Source organism: Malaya genurostris, chromosome 3 (assembly GCF_030247185.1).
Source record: "Malaya genurostris strain Urasoe2022 chromosome 3, Malgen_1.1, whole genome shotgun sequence".
NCBI classification, from domain to species: domain Eukaryota; kingdom Metazoa; phylum Arthropoda; class Insecta; order Diptera; family Culicidae; genus Malaya; species Malaya genurostris.
Window position 1 is genome coordinate 210,397,968 of NC_080572.1, and position 20,800 is coordinate 210,418,767.

Here is a 20,800-nt window from a genome sequence, read left to right on the forward strand (position 1 = left end):
TGTAAGGGCTGCTTATTGTCAATACCGTCAATCCAATTGGCTTGGTAACTTGAGTCCGCGTTTTTCGAAAAAATCATGCGTTTGGAGCTTTAAATATTGCAACTGAATATAGTAACATTGAGAGAAACGGTCATTGTACATATTTAACTGTTTCCCCTCTGGAGAGAAAGTATTGTAGGATTGATGAGCAGGTTTGATTTTTTGACAATATTTTCATCAATCCAATGAAGTTTCCATTACACGATCAAAAGTATTGTCAATACTCCTTGTATTGACAATAATATTGTCTCGTGTAAGGGTAGCTTTACATTCTACTGTATTTTCGTCTATATTGAACTGACATTTGCAAATTTCTATGATATTTAGTTTAGATGACATTGCTAGTGTTTGCGTTGAAATTCATTTCTTCTCTTTGAGGCTAATCGTGTTAGCAAACTATGCGAAAATTGTGCTTATGGTTCGAAAATTCGACCTGGCATCCCTGTTGTCCACTGTTTTTCATAACCACATCTCGCGAATCACAATCAGCTCAACAGACGCAAATGACGTGATTAGGACTTTGTTCGCGATTTCATTTGTTCCTCATCCGCAACTCGTCAGTTCTATAGCCAAGTTGCATGGTGCATTGCTTTCCTAAAAAAAAAGAAAATATTTTTAGCTATTGTGTGATATTCTCATGTTTCGTATTCTGTTTCATGAAAGGTGAGTAACGGTGCATTACGACAAAAGTGATTGATCTGGAAATTGCTTCAACTCGGGTGTACGAAATTATAGAAAATGTGCAATGATAAGAATGCGGATTAATCACCGTGTAATGAAATGATATAGTTTACATGGGTTCTGCTAAGTTTTGAAAATATCAGTAATGAACGTCATGTCATTCCAATAAAGTACTTTCGGAAAAAATGCGTTTCATGAATAAGCACCTAAAAATGATAGAAGAGGAGTAGTTTGGTGAGCCAAAAGTTATCTTCGAAAGCTAGATTTCGAAATGTTCAATTTGAAATAATAAACATAGTACCGTAAAAGAGTATTACGTCGTTATTACACTAGCTCAGAAATAGAAATATAAGAGGCCCCTAATTGTACTGTCTACGAATGTATAGTCTACTAAAAACAGATTATTTCTATCGAATGTTTTGGATTGCAAAATTCCCGTTCGATTTGGTCATTCTACTTTACTCAAGCTCGAAGGAAAGCAACCGGTTGAGGATAAACTAATAACTAATCTTTGCGTCTAATTTTTATTCGAAACTAAATTATTTGTCTCTTATCTATTCCAATATTTTGTCGGAAGGTAACATAATCAGCTATTTTCGAAAGCTAGAAGCATTTGTGATTCGATCTGTTCTGAGCTACCAAATTAAACACGCTTCCAATCAGATTTTGCGCTGGTCAGTGAGGTAATAAGGCGTAATAACTAGCGAAACGAGTGCAATTAGGGACACATCGTGCGCGTCGAACTGATAGTTTTTACTACGAGCGCTTGTATAATGACGTGTTCAACTTAGTCGCATCTGGTTGGAAATACTTCTAATGTGGTGAATTTTTGCGTAATTGTCGAAAAACAAAAAAAAACCTTTCGATCTGGGGTGACACGGTGTTACGGCATCGCGAGGATATTTCTGTGAAAGTAAAGTCCATTGAACTCTAAATGAAAATGAACTGGTACAAGAGCTTAGATGCTGTACCAGCAACCTGCGTCACCTAAAGTGAAGAGATCAACCTCTGCCGGGAAGCCTTGTTGCTGTGGCATCTTTTTGCGAAAATCAAGACAACAAAAAAAATAACCAATCAAAACTTGTATATTACTAACTAAATATTCATTCAGTTGGGGAGACCGGAGCTAAGACGGTCACTTTATGGAAATTGAAAAAAACATCAATTACAACTCAGTTTTTACCCAAGTGATCTATACCGTTGTGTACTTTCAAGCTTCAGCTAAAATTCCCAACTTATGGTTTGAAAAAATATGCATTAGTTTTCGTAAAAAGTCGTGATGAAGTAGCTAACCCAAAGACCAAAATTTCAGAAACTGCGCTACTAAACCGGACCTTAAAGTTACACACAAAAGTGTTGAAACTGACTAGAGTCTTTATTGAAGACTATTTGATTGTTTCGCTAGTTTATAGTAAATCTAGTATTAATACGTGATAAGAAGTAGAATACAAATGTAGATACCAATATTTAGCTATGTTTCAAGAATCCGTTAAGAATTTCAAGTCGAAAATTACGTGTCCAGTTGAGCTCCACTTTTTTGTCCGGTTTAGCATCGCGCAGTCACTTCATTTTCCAGATGTAATAAGTTCATTCTCCACATAATCGAAAATACTAGAGAATCACTGGATTCCGCACGGAATGAACATTTCACAGAACTAACCAGACCGTCATTACAAAGCACAGAAATCAAATATACCCAAATAATCAGTAAAAGATGTCTTCATAGAAGACTGAGTGTCATCTACCATTCGACTCAGAGATCGGCAAATATCTGTGTATGTGACATTCCGGATTCGACGTCCGGTTGCGGAGATACAGGGTGGATAGTGCAAAATTTTCAATTTTAAGTTATTTTTAAGTAACTACACGGGCAAAATTCCGATTCTATAAATGAGCAAAACGAGTCATGATTTGGGGAGAAGAGTGTATTTTGTATTTTTGTACAAAATAATTAAAAGCTCTCGGCAGAGCTGCAAATTGTCAGTCATGTCAGATGACCTTGACAGACTGACTAAAATCATCGTCAACTGTAATCGGTACGATCAAAGTGTCTGTCAAATGAGATACTCGATAGTTCAATGACCAAGTAGAAGTATACTCAGTCAAAGACAGGTGACGCATTTTGTTCTCTCTCTCATTCTCCTATTCCCTGTTGAAGTACAAAAATTCCATGAGAGTACTAACATAAACATAAATTGATAAAGTTCATTGTTCTTTGTAAAAAGTCATTGGATTTCGTAGTTTATTGGTGTACATGATTTTAATTCAATGTTTATGCTGCTTGATTAATATTTAGTCACATCGTAATCAAGCAGTGACAGGAGAAATGAAGATAATATCAATCGCATCGGCAATCAATGAGCGTCCTGGTGAGTATAATAACAAAAGAATTTAAGTTATGACAGATCGGCTCTCAGACACTTATGATGATTGGTAGAGCCTGGTTGGCAGCAGTCCAGTGACCAGAGATGCCATTTATACAGATTTATCTGTATTATACAGATTTTTACATACGCATACAGAATACAGATTTGATACAGATTTCTTAAATTTAATACGAATCTCAAAAGAAGCAAAATACAAACTTTTTCGTATGAGCAATCTATTAGTATTTGATTGCAGTGACGAGAAGCAAAGTCTTGGTCTCATCGAATCTACCATTCTACAGCAATAATGTGTTGAAATAACATCTTTCAACATCATTTTATTGTTGAAATTTAATTTTGTTAGTGAATACAGATAAATACAGATTTTTTATAGAGCGTAATACAGATTTCTTATGAAAATATCTGGCACCTCTGCCAGTGACATAAACTTTCCAATCTTCGTCGTGCAAAGTTGCTCGTTGATAGTGACATTTAGCAGCTCTGGCTCTCGGATCATGAACCTTTTGGATCGATTTTGCTGAAACTTAATGCCCCGTTCACACTTCTGCTGGCTGCCAACATGCTGGTGTCAGTGTACTGCCCTCTTAGGAAAAAACGTTCAACTGTGGTCCAATGATCCAAAGTATTAGACTAACGAAGGACCACCGTTGAACGTTTTTTTCCTAAGAGGGCAGTACACTGACACCAACATGCTGGCAGCCAGCAGAAGTGTAAACGGGGCATCTGAATTTCATGTAAGCGTAACGCACCTTGCACTGATGGGTGTATCTCTGCTACAATGGTGGTCTTTGCAACATAAATTCAGGCGTTATGTTTTAAAATATGAAGATTTCAAATATGAATTAAATGATATGATGTGATGATCGTACTTTCCGGTTCCGGAAATATCGGCAGAAGTGATCAATCATTTTTCATTTTTGAATGAAATTTGCGTCAATGGTTTATATTGACGATAATGAGAAAGGCATCATTACACAACTATGTAGATTTCCGTATTCAGCATGATGTCAAATACGTAAACAAAAATAGGCTGACAAAACAAAGAGATGTATATTACTGAAATTTATGTATATTAATGGACTATAAGACTCCAGAGCCATCTTAGCGATTGCATTTTTGCTAACAACCTTACTTGTTTCCGATAGATTAGGTGTTGACAATATGTCATCGGTTGAACGTGAGTCCAGACTGATTCCGTTGATTGGTTTAGGTTCAATTCGGAAACGGCAAACGGCCTCCCACGAACACCGGTGGCATTCATTTGGTCGACATTGATTAGTCCGATCGTTGTTGCAAAATTTACCTCCTCGGGTCACACTGACAACCGATAAGTAGTACGCTCTGGTCCTATCAGTTTGTGCAAAATAAATATTTACGCTAGCATTGTTTACTCACATATTTCATCGCTTTTCGCAGTATAACAGCAGCGTGAGATTTCTTTTTTAACCCATTGTGGTATTTCATTTTTCGACATAAATTTTGTCTATAAATGCGGTAATCTTCCGAATGAGAGGTAGAGAGTACGCTATCAATGAAGTTTAAAGAATGACCCATTGAAAGTAATACAAACTTGGGGCTATTGAACCTATAGTCATAGCCATGACGTTATTTTGCGAATTACTTGACTTCCAATCAAAAAATTGTGAGAAAACCTGTTACAATCACCCTCATTCTTGTTTACGGCCGTATGCGATCTGCGATTTATCTGTAGGATTCCTGAATTATCGGTATTTGGGAGTACATATCTGTATTGCGGTAAGGAAGCCAAAAAAATATTTGATACGTAAAAACTTGGAACAACGCTCAAAGCAAATAATTGCATGCATAGATAATAATTAAGAAAATCATCAGACTGTTTATGAAAATCTCTACACCCTATGGGCATTGATTTCTGCTTGGTTCATAAGACTTATGAAACTCTGAGTTGCTTTTTCCTCAGTGTACTACTGTCACTTACACAATGTTAACATTGCACGTTTGGTCAATTCACGTAAACCTTATGTGATGACTATATTCATTTTAGGGGATGTTCGTATAACATTCATTTTCGTCACGTAAAATATTCAATTTGACATTTGAAACCATTCATTTTTCAAGTGAATCGAACGTGAATTTTTATTTGAGTGTATGACATTCGCCAAATAGGTCTGAGCAATATTTGAGTGAGAAACACACACTTACTACCCAAAATCAATCTGCATTTTTAGGCAATTAGCGTATTTCATAAACCAGACTAACGAGTGATGACCTCAATATTTCGGTGAATTATTCGAAAGAGTACCCAAAGTGTTGTCATGGCAACTTTGGCAATGCTCGCGACCTTTCGGTTAAGAAATACACGATCATTTGAATTTATTATCTATATGAATACCTACTACATCGCTTTCATTTTTTTTGGAAGAGGGATAATGTGTGGGTATAAACGATTTTATAATAATCGATGCATAGCAAGCCATGACTACTACGGTGGGTACAGCTGCGTTTGATTATTCCAAGCACTCAACTGCTAGTCTGCTACCACCATTTTCGATACGGCGGTAACACAGGTAAGAAGTGTTTCGGCATATTCCTTTTCGGTGGATATTAAGATATTCACAGTATGCACATTTCCGTATGATATCTTCAAGATGGCACGATTTTAATTTACGGTTTTCAAAATCGATTTAATGGACGTTTTTCACGGCTTCCGGTGTTATTATTTCTTTTGGTCGGCCTAAGCGTTTAGCATCTTCAGTGTCAGTACAAGCACGTTTAAACACCGACAAATGGTTGTTTTTGATTGAACAGAGTCCCCGTAGCATTTTTCAAATGTTTCCTTGGCTAACAGTTGCTTTTAGAAAAAAACAATGATAAATCAACCCACGAAATTGTTTCGGAAGCCATTGTTTTGAGACTAGCGTCGCTCACTGTGTCTCGTTGAACAAACATCTGAATGTCATGAAATTTTCTATGGTTAGCCCACGGATATTTTGTTGGCTACGTCATTTATGTGTTAGTCCCGGTACTTGTTGATTCTCGTGTTATTTCTTCCTAATGACTCAGATTATTGTCAATTCATAAAAACCGCCTTACTTCTTTTACTAATCCATAATAATGGTCGCTTCAATCTTCATTGTTCACAAACGATTAGTAATGTCAGCAGTTTTTTTCAATTTAGATTCAAATAAAATGTCTTATAGTCTTAAAGTTGGCTATTGAATTTAATCTAGATCCGACTTCCGGTTCCGAAGTTATGGGGTTAAATTGTGCAAAATGAACTAAAACGGTGCACTCGATTTCCTCAGACACCACTAATCCAATTTCCACAATCTTAGGTTCAAATGAAAAGTTTTACAACCACATATAAACCTATCGAATTTCATCCGGATACTTTCGTTTCCGGAATTACAGGCTGATAAGTATAAAAATTTCAATTTCAGAAGCGTGTTTTAAACATGACACGGAAAAATCAATCCCAATGCATTCAAATAGCCGCATAATTCTTCAATTAGTCAGGTATGGTTATTTTTTTTTTTTTTTTGATTATAGAGGTTTTAACTTTAAGGGCATTCGCCTCTTCGGGCCAGAAAAACTTTCTGACCCTATGTGCGGGGTTGGGAATCGAACCCAGGTGGGCTGCGTGAAAGGCATCGACTTACCCATTACGCTACACCCGTCCCCTAGTCAGGTATGGTTAGTTGATGAACAAATACGTTGATTTTGGCGAGGGGGGCGACAGATCCGGATAATATCAATAAAACTCAAAAAGTTGATGGAAACTAATTAAATTGCATTTATCCTCATTTAAACATCCAACCGTTCAAAAGCGCATCCAACCGTTGATAAGAAAGTCTAAGCAAATACAAATAATAATACCCCTAAGTCCCATATAAACGAATCGCCAATGTTTGGTTCACAGCATGAACAAGTAAGCCTAGCAACTATCTCCCTTTCGTTGCGATAGTGTGAAAATGTGAAAGGAGATCGTTTCTGGCAACGCTTTATGCTAGTTGCTACGGTGCAAAACAAACTTGTTTGTTTATCGTTGCTGTATTAAACTGCAACAATCAGTCTAAATATCGCCGGCTAATAAACCGAGAAGCTTTCGAAATGGTGAGAAGTTGCTTAGTAGAGGGATGTGACACACGAACAGGGTCGTCCGAAATTTCGCTCCATAGTTTTCCTAAGGATCAGAATATGTAAGTAATATGTTTACATATTTTTCACTATAATAAACAGTAACTATTGTGAACTAGAGCTGTGCGCCGCCGCCGCCGATAATTTCGACACGCCGCCAATTTAAAAAAAAATGATCAGCGCGCCGGTTATCACATTTCAATCATGCCGCCGATTATATTACATCAGCCGAAAAATTGATTTTATCAATGCGAAAAATTGTTTACAGTTTTCATGAAAATTCATTGAAAATTACAGTACAGTCACTAAAGCATTTTCCGCCTACTTATACTGAAAATCAGTACTACCGATGTCAACCGAAACCAATGTCATTTGATTCAAAGTCTATTTTCTATCTTTATTTAAAAGGTTTTGCGCTATTGGCACATTATCGCAAAACTGAATTACCGGTCGCGACATCTGAAAAATGGAACCAAGGAAAGGATTTTCGTTTATTCAAGAGTAAAATTAGATATCAGCAATAAAAGTAAACTCAGAGTAGAAAAAAATAAATAATGTTAGGTTTTTTTCGGAATAACATTTTTTTAGAAACCAGTGTAGTGTTGATTTCTAGGGTACTAGAATGTTTAGCGATCGAGTACCATTTATTTTGGATACTTTATTTGTTATTTCCGGGCATTTGAAAAATGGTATTGAACAAAGTTTCATGTTCCATTCTAAATAAACATTAGTTTTCGCACAATAAATTAAGATCAACGGTACCAACTCAAAGTAAAAATATTTTTTTCTACTTCTACTATGATTTTTCAAATGATTTTACCCGTTTTTATAAGAAATCGTTACAAATGTAAAGTAATTAAAATTTGATTATGATATCTGAATGAATTTGAGCGCCAAATCAATTTTATGTTAATTACATACGTACGAAAAAGATATACTTATTTTTTTCACTCATTACCCTTCAATTTAAAAAGGAGTCTCAGCAGTCTTATCTAAAAACGCTTTTATAATTCAATTTAGTCTATACTCTATGTCAAGGATGAATGCTTGTTCATTTTTGACGTCACGATAAAAACACAATTTGGTTTTATACGAAATTAAAATAACCTCATAAAATAAGCTGGTAATCATCGATTACCAACTGCCAAATATTTGTTTGCATGTTAATTCCATTCTGTTTCATAAGATTTTTATGTCATTCCACTGCATTCCAGGATGATCAAACCACCGAAAGGTGTCAAAGATTAACTTTATTTGTCAATAGTTCATCAGTAGTGCCATCGGGTAAAAATTAATGATCAGAAATTGTAATACCCAGTTAAAACAAAACTCATTTTTGAGTAGTTTTTTTGGCATTAAAAATGCCTTACTCTTCACTATACGGGGCCGGGTGTCAATTAAAAGTTTCACAAATAGCCGCGTAACCTTTTTGTGTCATAATTTTGAACGTTAATAACTCGGTCATTTGTTGATGGATTGTTATAATTTAACAACCAATCGATTCGGAAACTTTTAACTTAAACATGTATGACGACGTCGTTTCACTATTTCAATAGCATACTATTGTAAAAATGGTTGGAATCGACCTATGTTTTCATCCACCAATCCCTGCTGTACAAAATGACGTCAACTTCTTGTTCGGCATAGGAGGCTTTGCGTCATGCATAACAAGCACCGCATCGTTATGCGTAGTATGAAGAGAAATCTATAAATATAGGCTGCACAATATTTCTTTGCCTAGTTGATGTTTGACTGCGAATGAAACAAGTAGCTTGTCCAGTGAGCTGATGACTGGATTGTATATGCGTTCACTTGCTGGTTGTCGCTTTTGCATTATGTGTTGGTGAAATTTCCTGCTGTCTGCACAACACCGCTTCGTGTTCGCTTGAATATCTTATATATCATCTAGCTATTGAAGAACCGAATCAGCGTGGTTATCGGTTCTTTTGAAATATCCCATGTATTTAGCAAATTTTTGGTCGATTTTGCCATTAAAAATGCCTTACACTTCGCTTCCCGAGGCTGGGTGTCAAATTAAAACATGCAAAACTAATCGCGTAACATTTTTCTGCCATAATTTTGAACGCTCATACCTCAGTTATTTGTTGATGGATTCATATAACTCAACAACCAATCGATTCGGAAACATTTAACTTAAACTTATGAGATAACGTCATTTGAATATTTCAATTGCATTCCATTGAAAAATTTATTTGAATTGAGTATTTTATTTTGGATTCAGTATAAAGTTGTGTTATGATGATAATCATAGATACTTCTTCTTCGTTATATGTGACTGAACAAGTTGTTGTCCCACCATGAATTAAACGCTTCAAAAGATTCAAAATTAAATTCTGAAACTTATCTAAAAGCGGCCTCCTCGGTTTGGTAGTATAAATTAGTTCCACAGGCTCACATATACAGTACAATTAGATGCAATATCATATAGTATCAAAGATAAACTATAGGTAAGTTTACTTGCGATTTTACATGATCAAAAATGAATATAATTAATTATCAAGAAAGAATCTAATTGTCAATTTTATCATTCGCTAACAATCTAAGCGCCTCAACTAGAGCAAATTTGTAATTATTCAATTGAAAATTTTTTAGTTTAGTGTATCATCATCATTATCATCTTTATTTTTGTATTTATTATGAAGACCCTAGAAACGTTCCATTTTTAATGTTATTGTGCTCGGTCGTGTCTTGAATACAACCCTCTAATTTTTTACCATGCTAAGTAGTTGTGGATGAGTGTGTACTTATTTTCTTTCGAAAGTTAATCGCTGTAAACTTTAATTACGCAATGCCGTTAATTTTAAATTTAAACGAAGTTCCTATTATGGATCTTGCCTTGTGTAAGAAAATCAAGTAACGCATGGAATTATTTCGGAAAACTTCAGCACATAAAGAATGAAAATTTGATTATATTGTTACTGATAAAGTGTTTTGCTCATTGTGTTTTGCGGAAGCAAAAAAATCATGTTCTAAGGAAAATACTACGGAGCTCTGCGATGATAATTCTAACCTGAAAACTGTTTCAACTACTTTGGACCGATTTGGGAAGTAAGTTTACCATGCACTTTGGTTTTGTCGTGATTCACAACCATTTAGTGCCATTGGTGATGAAGGGATGCTGGATTTTATGCGAGTAAGATGCATTTATTTATTCAATTATTCAATATTTCTGTTGAATATACACGAAAATAATGAATTTCAGAAATGGGGCATAGTTGGCGTCGATGAAACTCTTCCAAATCGAACCACGATATCAAGAGATGCGCTGGACGATGTCACCTTGCGCACAAAAGTTATGTCGGAACGGAAAACTGGAGAAAATATTCGTAATGAAATTATAGCTGTGCGTCAAGATTTCGGACTGCGAAACAAAACATTGTGTGCTGTTACTGGAGCTAATGTCAGATTAGCATGCAGATTGGCTGGCGTAGAGAATCATCATTGCTTGGGCCATGGATTACACAATCTTGTAATGAGTGACGGTCTTGAGCAAAGTTCTACGAAGTTGCTTGTAGCTGCATTAGTTGACCCCCGATTCAATAATCTATCGTGTATTGGCAATGAGTTGAAAGCTCGCGGAATAACTAAAATTGAGTTTCTTGTAAAATATATAAACGATAATATAAGACTTCAAGAAATCAACTCCCATGAAACAACTGTTGACATGAAGGCTCAGGATACCACTACAAAATCAATTATTGGATTAGCTTTGAAGCATTCAGACACAACAGACAACGCAACTTCAGCGATTGAACAGGAAGTCACAGGCTACATATCTACGTCTCATCCAAATCAAGTTGAAAATTCCGATATTCTTCTATTTTGGGAGCAACGTCAAACTCAGTTCGCCTTAGTAGCAACTACAGCAATGAAAATTATGTGTATTCCTGCTACTAGTACTCCAAGCGAGAGAGTATTCAATATTGCTGGGCTAACCGTTTCAGCGAAACGATCAAGTATCAACCCGAAACGAGTTGATAAAACGATTTTTATACATGATAATTATCAACTATGTAAAAAGCGATTTGAAAAATAGTTCCGAATGAAACTTCATATTTCTTGCTCATAATAAAAAAAAACCCTTTGTATTTATTTTCATCTCAATTTCTCCTCTAATTCGATGCATTCGAAACAATTTACGATCTCTATTCACTACGTTGGCTTTAATGGATCACATAAACATTAGGATCGTTGATTGTAGGTCGACAAAACAGTAAGATAGGGAAATTGTCCTGTGTGAATCAATATTAAAATTAATAATATGTTTATAATTGATTACGCCGAATCGCGCCGCCTCCGCCGCCGATATTTTCAGGAAATGGCGTCACGCCGATTCGACGCCGCCGCTGGTCAAAAAGACGCTTTAGCCGCCAATGTTGACAATTTTGATCGGCGCACAGCTCTATTGTGAACTTGTTCTTACCCTTCAGTGTTGCTAGTTTTATAGGAAATTCGTTAAAGTACATTGTCACTCTGACAGTGTATCATGACAATGTACATCACGATGCAAAATGTGTCCTTGAAAATTTGTCGGAGTACTCCGTATTATAATTTGTATTTGGTCTAAGCTCATGCGATCTCTTCTAAATTTGCCTCATATTTTCATGACATTTAACGAATTGTCAACATAACGCAACCAACCAAGAAAATAAAATGCTGGACAAAAAAAAATCGTTTTGTGATGCATTATTTAATAAAAATTTCAAGAATTTAATAATTTGGTTTATTAAGAACTAAGAACATGAACGCGAGACTGAGATTTTAGAGTAGGATTATGAAATTCGATTTGCTGACTGGGATATTTGTTGCTCAAACCTCAAAACAATAAAGCTTCGCGTTGAGCTTATTGATGGTTTGATAGCGGTCACCTTCATGGCTGAAAAGAAATGTTGACAGGTAGTCTCGGAAGTATTGATCACTGAGTACCACTTCTTTACCAGAAGCAGAGCAAAGTATTGAAATGACACAACCCACAAATAGAAAGTATATTGCATTGATTTTACTGTTTATTGATAATCTGGAGCAAATCCTACAGAGGAGCTGTGTAATTAAAATCACCGAACAATGTGATATTGATTCCTACATTCGACAAGGAATTGATTGGAATACGTATCTTCTAGAAAAAAACCAATTAAGATCAGTCTTTCTGTTCAGCTCATTCATGATTCTAATGACAATTCTGCAGTTTCATTGACACAAGCAAATATTGTTATCAAACCCAACAGAAGACAATCGATCCATAACCATCCGATACTATGATCAGTAAAGATGAACAAGTGGCTACAAGAATGAAGCTGCTACTATATTTTAGCTGGACTGCTACCAAAAAAGGTGCTAAATCGTGGTGAAATCTTTGATGTAAAAAATGTATAAAATGTTGGAGAAATCTTTAAAGTGGAGAATTCTTGAATAACTTTCGAGCCCACCAAAATTAATCATCCATACTGTTTCTGCCCGACTTTCGATAGTAAATTGAGATTTAGAACAGGAGCTAATATGCTAGGACTCTCATGGAAATAAAAGCTAACAAAACTACTCGAAATTTTGGTTTTAGTTGCATCATTAATTTGGTAAGAAACACATAGGAGTCCAAAATTCTTGATCTTCGACCTGCTTTCAACAGAAATAGCAATTGGAATGATGAATAGAATATGAATAAAAGGAAACCTATAAAACAAACCAGTGCAATGGAATAACATTGAAAATTACGTGACATCAACACTTTCTTACTTATCAATAATAATTTGGAGTTCAATGAACAGTATACAGCAATACAACATTGAAACTATATTTCAAAGCTCAAAGCTATAATTTCATTATCTACTCAACATTACGGATACTCATGTTAAGTTCCTTTATCAGGTACAAACGCATAGCTTGAATCAACTGTCTCATATCGTTCTTTTCATTCTGCATTGATTTCAAGGCCTCTTCGAAGGTTTTTATGATCATCTGATCTCTCTGTTATATGCATTTTGTTACCGTTGAATCAATCGTTGGGTCTGAGTCGAGTCTTACGAAGATCAAAACAGTTGCATGTCCTGCTGAAGGTGAGCCTTCAGTTCAGTTATTCAAAAAAAACTTTTTGAGAATGGTTGATACATCTCCATTCAGTTGTGTGTATTTTGTTATCCACTGATTCGAAGCCAGTAGATCTTCGTCTTACCTCAACGACTTTCGCAATGCTTTAATGATGTTTTTATTCTGCTGACAAAACCGAGAGTAAATCGTTTTATGGACTGAACGTCTTTGGAAACAAAGAAAAGTATAAACTTACTTGCCCTTGCAAATTAATAGTGGTTTTACATTATTTTCGGCGGTGACTATTAATTGCAATAGAATTTTGCCCATTCAACAATTCTAATTGAACTATAGATACTAGTATTTTATATAGATAAAACTATATCAAATCTCCGTAGCCGAATCGAAAATTTGATATAATGAAACAAAACTACAGTTTGTTTTTGTTTATTTTTGTTGCTATGATTATTGCTAATGAGATCACCGGAAAAGTGTTGCTGGAAATAGTTTTATTGATAATTACCAAGGGGTTTTTCAATATTGTGGTAACTGGAGGTGAATCACTCACGGACCCTCACGAGTCTGGAAGTACCGGGAAAGTGCTCGTGTGCTCAAAACCGGAAATCACTTCAATTTCTCAGGAACGGCCATTTGTACACAATTTTTCGATGTTGCTCTGCTGAAAGTCCACGCATTTCGAAACAAACTAATGAAAACGAATAAACAACTGCACAAGTGATTAGAGAAGAGTGTAAACAACAGGACGCAGCCATAAAAATTGACAGATTCTGAACCATTGCGAAATAGCAGCGGTTTTTGGTTGCGTCCATACTTTCTGGGACAGTCTTTATGTCAATGTTTAAAGAAAAGTCTTGAAAAATCCGTTAGTAATAATAATGAAAACATGTTGTTATATGGCATTATAGCACCACTAGGAGTTATAAAAAGCAGGTTTGTATATGAGATGACTACTGGAGCTGAGATGAATGAAGGAACCGTTACCCTAGTTTGACGTTTGATTGAAATTGTCGATCATTTGAAATTTTGGTTGCCTTGTTCCACATCAATAGCTCGAACAATCCCATTTTGTAGTTTTTATGTGAGTATTCAAAGTTATGCCGTTTTTTCATGCAATTTTTGTTATGCGGCACGTATATCTCGCATAAAAGGAGACTTGAGAGTACCTTCACGTTAATCAAATGTTGAAATGGCCACCTCGAATTATTTTATAGGAATCTATTACCGTTTTTTTTGTTGACGTAGTTATTTTTCTCATCATTCGAAGTCGAATCCTAGCACGACGAATAAACTAACTTAGAACTAATTTGACTAATTAAAAGCGTCTGAATTCATCAGATTTGAACCAATCGAAAGTTTTTGTTGAGTGTGTCCCATAATCGGTTATAAACAGATGATGTTTTCTTAATTGCAATATCAACATCTCTCGATTCTTCCACTCATCAAACTTAGACAAGTGACGCAGCAATGACGGACATTTAGTCGACATTCAGTTCAACACTGCCGGTACAATATTTCATTCGGTTTCTTCACCACTTCGCGACTGATACTGGTCATGAGGCAGGGGCTTATTACTATAATCAACAATCGCACACCTCAAGTGGGCAACACAAAGGTCATGTGTGTACTGGAGTTCTCATCGGTGTCGATTACACACGCAGTAGAGATACGCAAATCAGTTTTGAATAAAGTCAAACACCGTGAGGTCGTCAACCAGTACCAGGAAATATTGGTAACTTTAATCCGTCGTTCTTATCATTTAATCTGTTTTCAATTTTCTGTTGCTGAACCTAGATTAAAAATCTGATTGATATTGTGTCGTATCTCAATTGTTTGTGTGTGTGTCATCACTTGCACTTGTGTGTTGTGCATTTCAATCATTTGTTTTCGTTCGTTTCTTACAAATGTTTGTTTCCTTATCTCGTTTCATTGCAGATGATCAGATATACGCTTCATATCAATACACATTCGTGAAAACCAACGGCTTTTTTCGAGAATCAATTTTATCACTTGTAGCCCACCTAACAGTTTGATTGATTCTGCAAGACCGTCACTCCTGGCTATCCTAACGCCAAAGAACGGGAACTATAATTGGAAGTTGGAAAATAGGAGCGTATTTTTAGTAAATCTAAGTCGTGTGCATAACGATTGTCTTTGGACAAACGTTTCATCAGTTACGTCATCGGTTTGCGATAGTGAATGGTTTAGATACAGAATCATAACAGTCGCGAGCAGTGCAATAATGGCCGGTATGTGGTCACTCATCAAGCAGTCAACGTTAGTGCATCTTTGTTTCGCAATATCATACTTCACATCTGGTTTGATCATCAACTCGGCGCAGTGTGTGCTGTACTTTGGACTGAAGCCATTCAACAAGCGACTTTATAGGAAGATAGGATACTATTTATGTTACTCCTTTTACTGTCGTAAGTATACAACCTGAGTGTTTCGTATTATGTTTTTTGTAAACTTTTTTGCAATTTTCAATGGGAAACAGATTAGAATAGATAAATATGGCACAGCGAAAACGAAAAATGCGAGAAAGAACAAGTCACTTTCACTTGATGAACGGCTTCCAGTCGAGCTCAGTAAAGTGCTAGACAGAATGTATGAAGTAGGAGTACACTGCCCATTTTCGCATATCAACACTCGATTTTTTTTTAAATTGTCTATTTGTTTTGTACTACAAGACACTAAGTCTCGGTTCTGTTCCAGAAATCTTTATAATATACGACAAATATTTTAATGTATTTTGCACTGCATGGGACTGGTAGGCGGATATTTTTTACATAGAACAGACAAGAGTTGATATTTTTTCCGCATTTTACTGAAAAAACCGTCAACTGTTACCGCGATTTCTTAAAGTTTAATAAGAAAAGTGTTCATTCGTCAAGTTATCTCAACAATGCATAGAGGGGGAAAATGGATAAAAAAACGTGACGTGATCATTTTTGGTGTAAATTGGTCTGAAAATTCGCTCTAATGCTCATTTATCACCAGATTTCCTTTTTGTACTGGTATTAAATTCAGTGTTGGGGAAAAAATCAAAATTTAAAAAATCGCGATTGAAATTTTTCAGAAGTGATTTTCAGACAAAAAAAACCATCGATCAGAAAAGTCACTGCAGAAAAGTTCAGTGTTGATTTATTGCAAACGCGATTCTCACTGAAACTAATTTCACATGGCAAAAATCAGTTGTGAAAAGCTCATTAGCAAACATTCTGCTCGATGATATTTAAGAAAAAATTTCGCGCATTGAATATATCTGATATGATTCTCAATCAGCAGATATCTCAACTCTTTGCAGAATAAATTCGCCGATGAACAAAAACTAAACCTTTCTGAAAATGTTCAGTGCGCGTAAGGTGGTTGATAAGTGGATCTATAGTGTTAATGTAATCGAGATTTAGTTAGCAATACCGTGATGGTGGAGTAATATCATCAATAAAAGCAGCAAGTGCTGTAATTAATAATAGTTATAATGATATAAAAACATGAATAGAAAACCAAACACAAAGCATGTTATTCTGCTGACTAAAAATATTACCCTATTAAACTTGAATATCGTACGCAGAAGTAACAGGAGCGCAGGTTATCGCTTCGCCAAGTTTGAGTGTTTCAGTCATGCTGACAATGCTGCGCTCCTGTTACTTCTATGAATAAAGTTCATGCTAAACAACGTTTTACTGAATTTAAATCTTAATAGTACAGTGTAATAAACCAGCTGGAATTAATACAGCCTTTCTTTGCTATAATCACTATTTGGAATGTGAAAATATTGCAGTCATTATTTCTCAGTTGCGAATTTATTCAGCAGAGATTTTATTATTGCTGAAAATATAATAATTAAATTTGCACGAATCACTTCGGTGTCGAACTGAAGCATAAAGGAAATTCAGCACCGAAATATCATCGGAGACTCTTCTCCCTTTCGATTATTTTCAGCGTCATGATTTTCCTGATACAACAAATGAAAAGATGAAGATTTGTATTTGAACTAGAAGTTCAGTACAAGTTTTGAAACTTCTTATTGTCCCTCAGCAATTTTAAATCAATAAGAGCTTTCTTAATTGTCATCAATAACAGCATAATCAATGCTCATAATGAAAAATAAGTATAATTTGGATGCTTCTGCTGGATTTCTATTAAATCTCGAAAAATATTTGAAAAGATTCCAAGTGCAAATGACAGTTTCTCTTTGTTTATTTTCTCTTTAAATTATAATGTTTAACAGCAGATCGAAAGTTGATAGGTTCAGTCGTTATTCTATACAAAGTGTAGGACAGAATGATCGCCTATAGGACCGTAATAATCGAAAGAAAGAGTAAAGAAAGAGGAACTGTAATTTGCACTTAGGACCTTTTCTAGTGTTTTTCTTCAAATTTCAGAATAAGTACGCATAATGGTAAATGTAACATCAGGTAACATGTTTGATAATTTTTTTAAGAATTCTTTGGGGCCGTGTTTTTAGTTGCCAACCAATGGTTTCCCTAATTTCACCAAAATTTGTCTCAGTAATGTCAAATTGTGACAATACTTGTTTAGTAATCTTGGTATTGATTTCAATGGGATTCGCAAAATCGACAAAGCTGTCGCTTTCATTTTATCCACCGTTTGCAAGGTATTTTTGATTTCCTTCTTTGACAGCTGAAATTGGGTTTTTCAGAGTTCGTAACAGCTTGTTCAGTGTCGATGATAGGAGAGTCAAATTTAGATCATCTCAGTCACTAGAGGCTTAGATTGTTGTTGTTTTTCCAAAGTGACAAGCGTACATTTTAAGAATTCTAGAAGGATTTTGATCTCTCGCCAGAACCCAACTCTGAAAGAATATCGTATATGTTGTTAGCAATGTCCTCTCGTCCTCATGTGCACCTCGTGCTCTGCACAGCTGGCCAAATAGGCTCTGTGAGAACTTGTGTGAGAACACATTCAGGAGAGGCTTCAGTGGCTTATGCTTATGGCAATTGAAAACAAATTGCTGTCTCAGTTGCAACGTCGAAACGGTTTTGATATCATACCATATAAGCAGTGCACAACCCGTAAATTTTGTCACGAGACGCCATTCGTTGTTAGAAGTAATCGGGTTTGAGGAGTGTTGTGCTTTAGTTCATTCATTTTTAATTTTTAACTTTATACTATACCAGGCTAAAAAAGTTTTGGACTAGTTACTAGAGATGGTCAGTCCGCGTACGGTTCAAAAGAACTAGTTTTCCTCGAAGATTGAGTGTACTGGAGTTCTTTATTGGAGAACGATAACTCTCTATTCTTCTCAATAGAATAGTCTTTTGAAACGTTTGCTGGTTTGAGGAATCCGGCAGAAGTTCGCGAACTTTGAAAATGTATACAAAAGAGAATGATTATTGGTAGAACACATTCAAAAAGACTTTATTATTATTGAATTTGTTTACTACAAAATATAATTTATAGCTCTCATATTAATTTCGAAGAAACATACAAAGTTTCAGAAAAACGAAAGAACGGTTCAATAGAACTAATTCTTTCGGTACAACTATCAAGTTTTCAACAGTTCTTTGAAATGAACGGTTTTGCCCATTTCTAGAATACACTCCTAACTTGCATAAGTTTTAAGAAGGACTGATTTTTCAGATAGCCTTTAAAAGACTGATCCAGTGGTAGTCTTGAAAAAGATTGAATAGTTCGAAAAATAATTATTTCATTTTAATTGTAAGACTTTAAATTTAATTTTTCATCATTAGGCTTTCAAATAACTGATGATATTTCTGGAAAACTACAAAACACCACCAATAATCGTCGAATATGATGTGAAAGCATTATTGGAAAAAGCAAGAAGTTTAAATAAATTGTGTTGATTTTTAAAAAACATTGCAATAATTTTGATGCTTCATTCCTTCGTGAAATGCAAAACTGATCACTTTCATCACCGTTGGTCAGATATGTTTCTTGTTTTAATCCTATTGTTACATCGAAGTTACTGGCGAAGTAAAATACAAAATAAAGATGGAATACATTGGGCTGGATGGTACTGTTAGTTCAGAAGATAAACGTTTGGACAAACTGTGGATGAGAGTTTGGATCGTAGTTCCAAGGAGATACCCGAAAAATACTTGTTTCTGAACTCTTGATGTTTTTTTTTGGACATGTAAACAACCGGGAATTTTTAGTCTCGCGCACCGGGAAAACCGGGAAAAACCGGGAAATTTAAATCGCAAATTCACTTGCCACCCTGATTAAGTTTCGCTGACACAAAAAATCACTTGTTAACTTCGAGTTTCTGAGTTTTGTGGATGCTTGTTTCATGAATGAGAATCTCAGAAAGGATTTTTTCAATCACTGATATTTTTAGAAATTCTCTAGAACCGATTTTTTCACGAGTGATACCGAAATGAACTTTTTCTGATCATGATTTTTCCAACCTTCATACTTACCTGGCACAAGGGTTACCGTGATCACCAAGGCGGTTCCCCCAGGGTGAGGCCCAGCCATTGCACATCCGGTTGGGTTGTTAAAAAAATGACACTGATTACATTTTAGTTTGACTATCTAACATAAAACCGAGATACCTACAGAATACTAAATACAGTGTTTTTGATTAAAAAAAACGTTGACAGATCGAATGCATACACTTTCAATGGCCGTACAAAACCGGTTGAACCGTTCTACTCCAATTATCTTCAGTAAATATATTCAGTTGAAATGTGATACATGGGACGACAGCACCAGACCATCCCAATTTATTTTATTCGGAATTCGAAAGGCTGATTGTAGACGACTAAGATCGATTTATATTACGTAGAAAACCCTAGAACGTAGATAACAGACAGTTTCAATGACCGCACGTAGAGAACTTCTGCGAGCCGAGTACATACTGTAGGAATTACTACACTAAACCGTTTAACCAGTTCTACCCCAATTTTTTTCATTACCCATATCTTCACTTAAACTTTCTCCCGAAAACAAATAAATTCATTGACCGCACGAATCATGTTTACCCAAATTCTGAAAGAAGTCGGATGTGAATTGTTCAAGTGCTGTAATTTCTACCACATGTATTTGGATCACAGGTGTTTCATACATGATAAGGACCAATTTTGATCGTAATCATTCAGTAAAAGAAAAAAAAAGTTTTCAAGGTTAAGATTAAGCACCCAAAAAAGTCCTAATGCAAATTTATGCGGAATCGAAGTTTGGGAATATTCCATCTTGAATAATCACCATAAAATTTCCGAAATAGATTTTTTGTTGAAGCAAGATGTCTTAGAAATGCCAGAAACGTCTGGAGTTATACTGAAGAGAAACCTTTTTCAATCCACCTAGTGGTGTAATGAAGCCTTTCTCATATTACTTACTAGCTTGATCAAAAAGATCCCGGAATCGCCACCGTGTGGCGCTCTTAGTCACTCGATTCGATTTTTTTAGGTTGCCACATCTATCATTGATATTCTATCTAATTTTCAGCTTGTTACCTGTACATTTGTGAAAGCTACGATGTATTGAGTACATCTGCGGTTGTGCGTGTCCTCGAATTTGTATAATTT

At 35.5% G+C, this 20,800-nt stretch overlaps 1 protein-coding gene across 2 annotated transcripts in view; it reads left to right on the forward strand.

Moving 5' to 3' along the window:
- The first annotated feature begins 467 nt into the window (after positions 1–467).
- The window catches only part of LOC131435408 (1-acyl-sn-glycerol-3-phosphate acyltransferase delta-like), a 29,282-nt gene continuing 8,949 nt past the window's right edge, over positions 468–20,800 (forward strand). The window contains exons 1-2 of one of the 2 annotated variants that reach the window (XM_058603252.1): positions 468–702; positions 15,219–15,709. In XM_058603252.1, the coding sequence (XP_058459235.1) occupies positions 15,526–15,709 (184 nt within the window). In that variant the 5' untranslated portion in view covers positions 468–702; positions 15,219–15,525. Of the gene's footprint in view, positions 703–14,861; positions 15,016–15,218; positions 15,710–20,800 lie in introns of those variants that run through there. The other variant, XM_058603254.1, reaches the window with a different exon arrangement.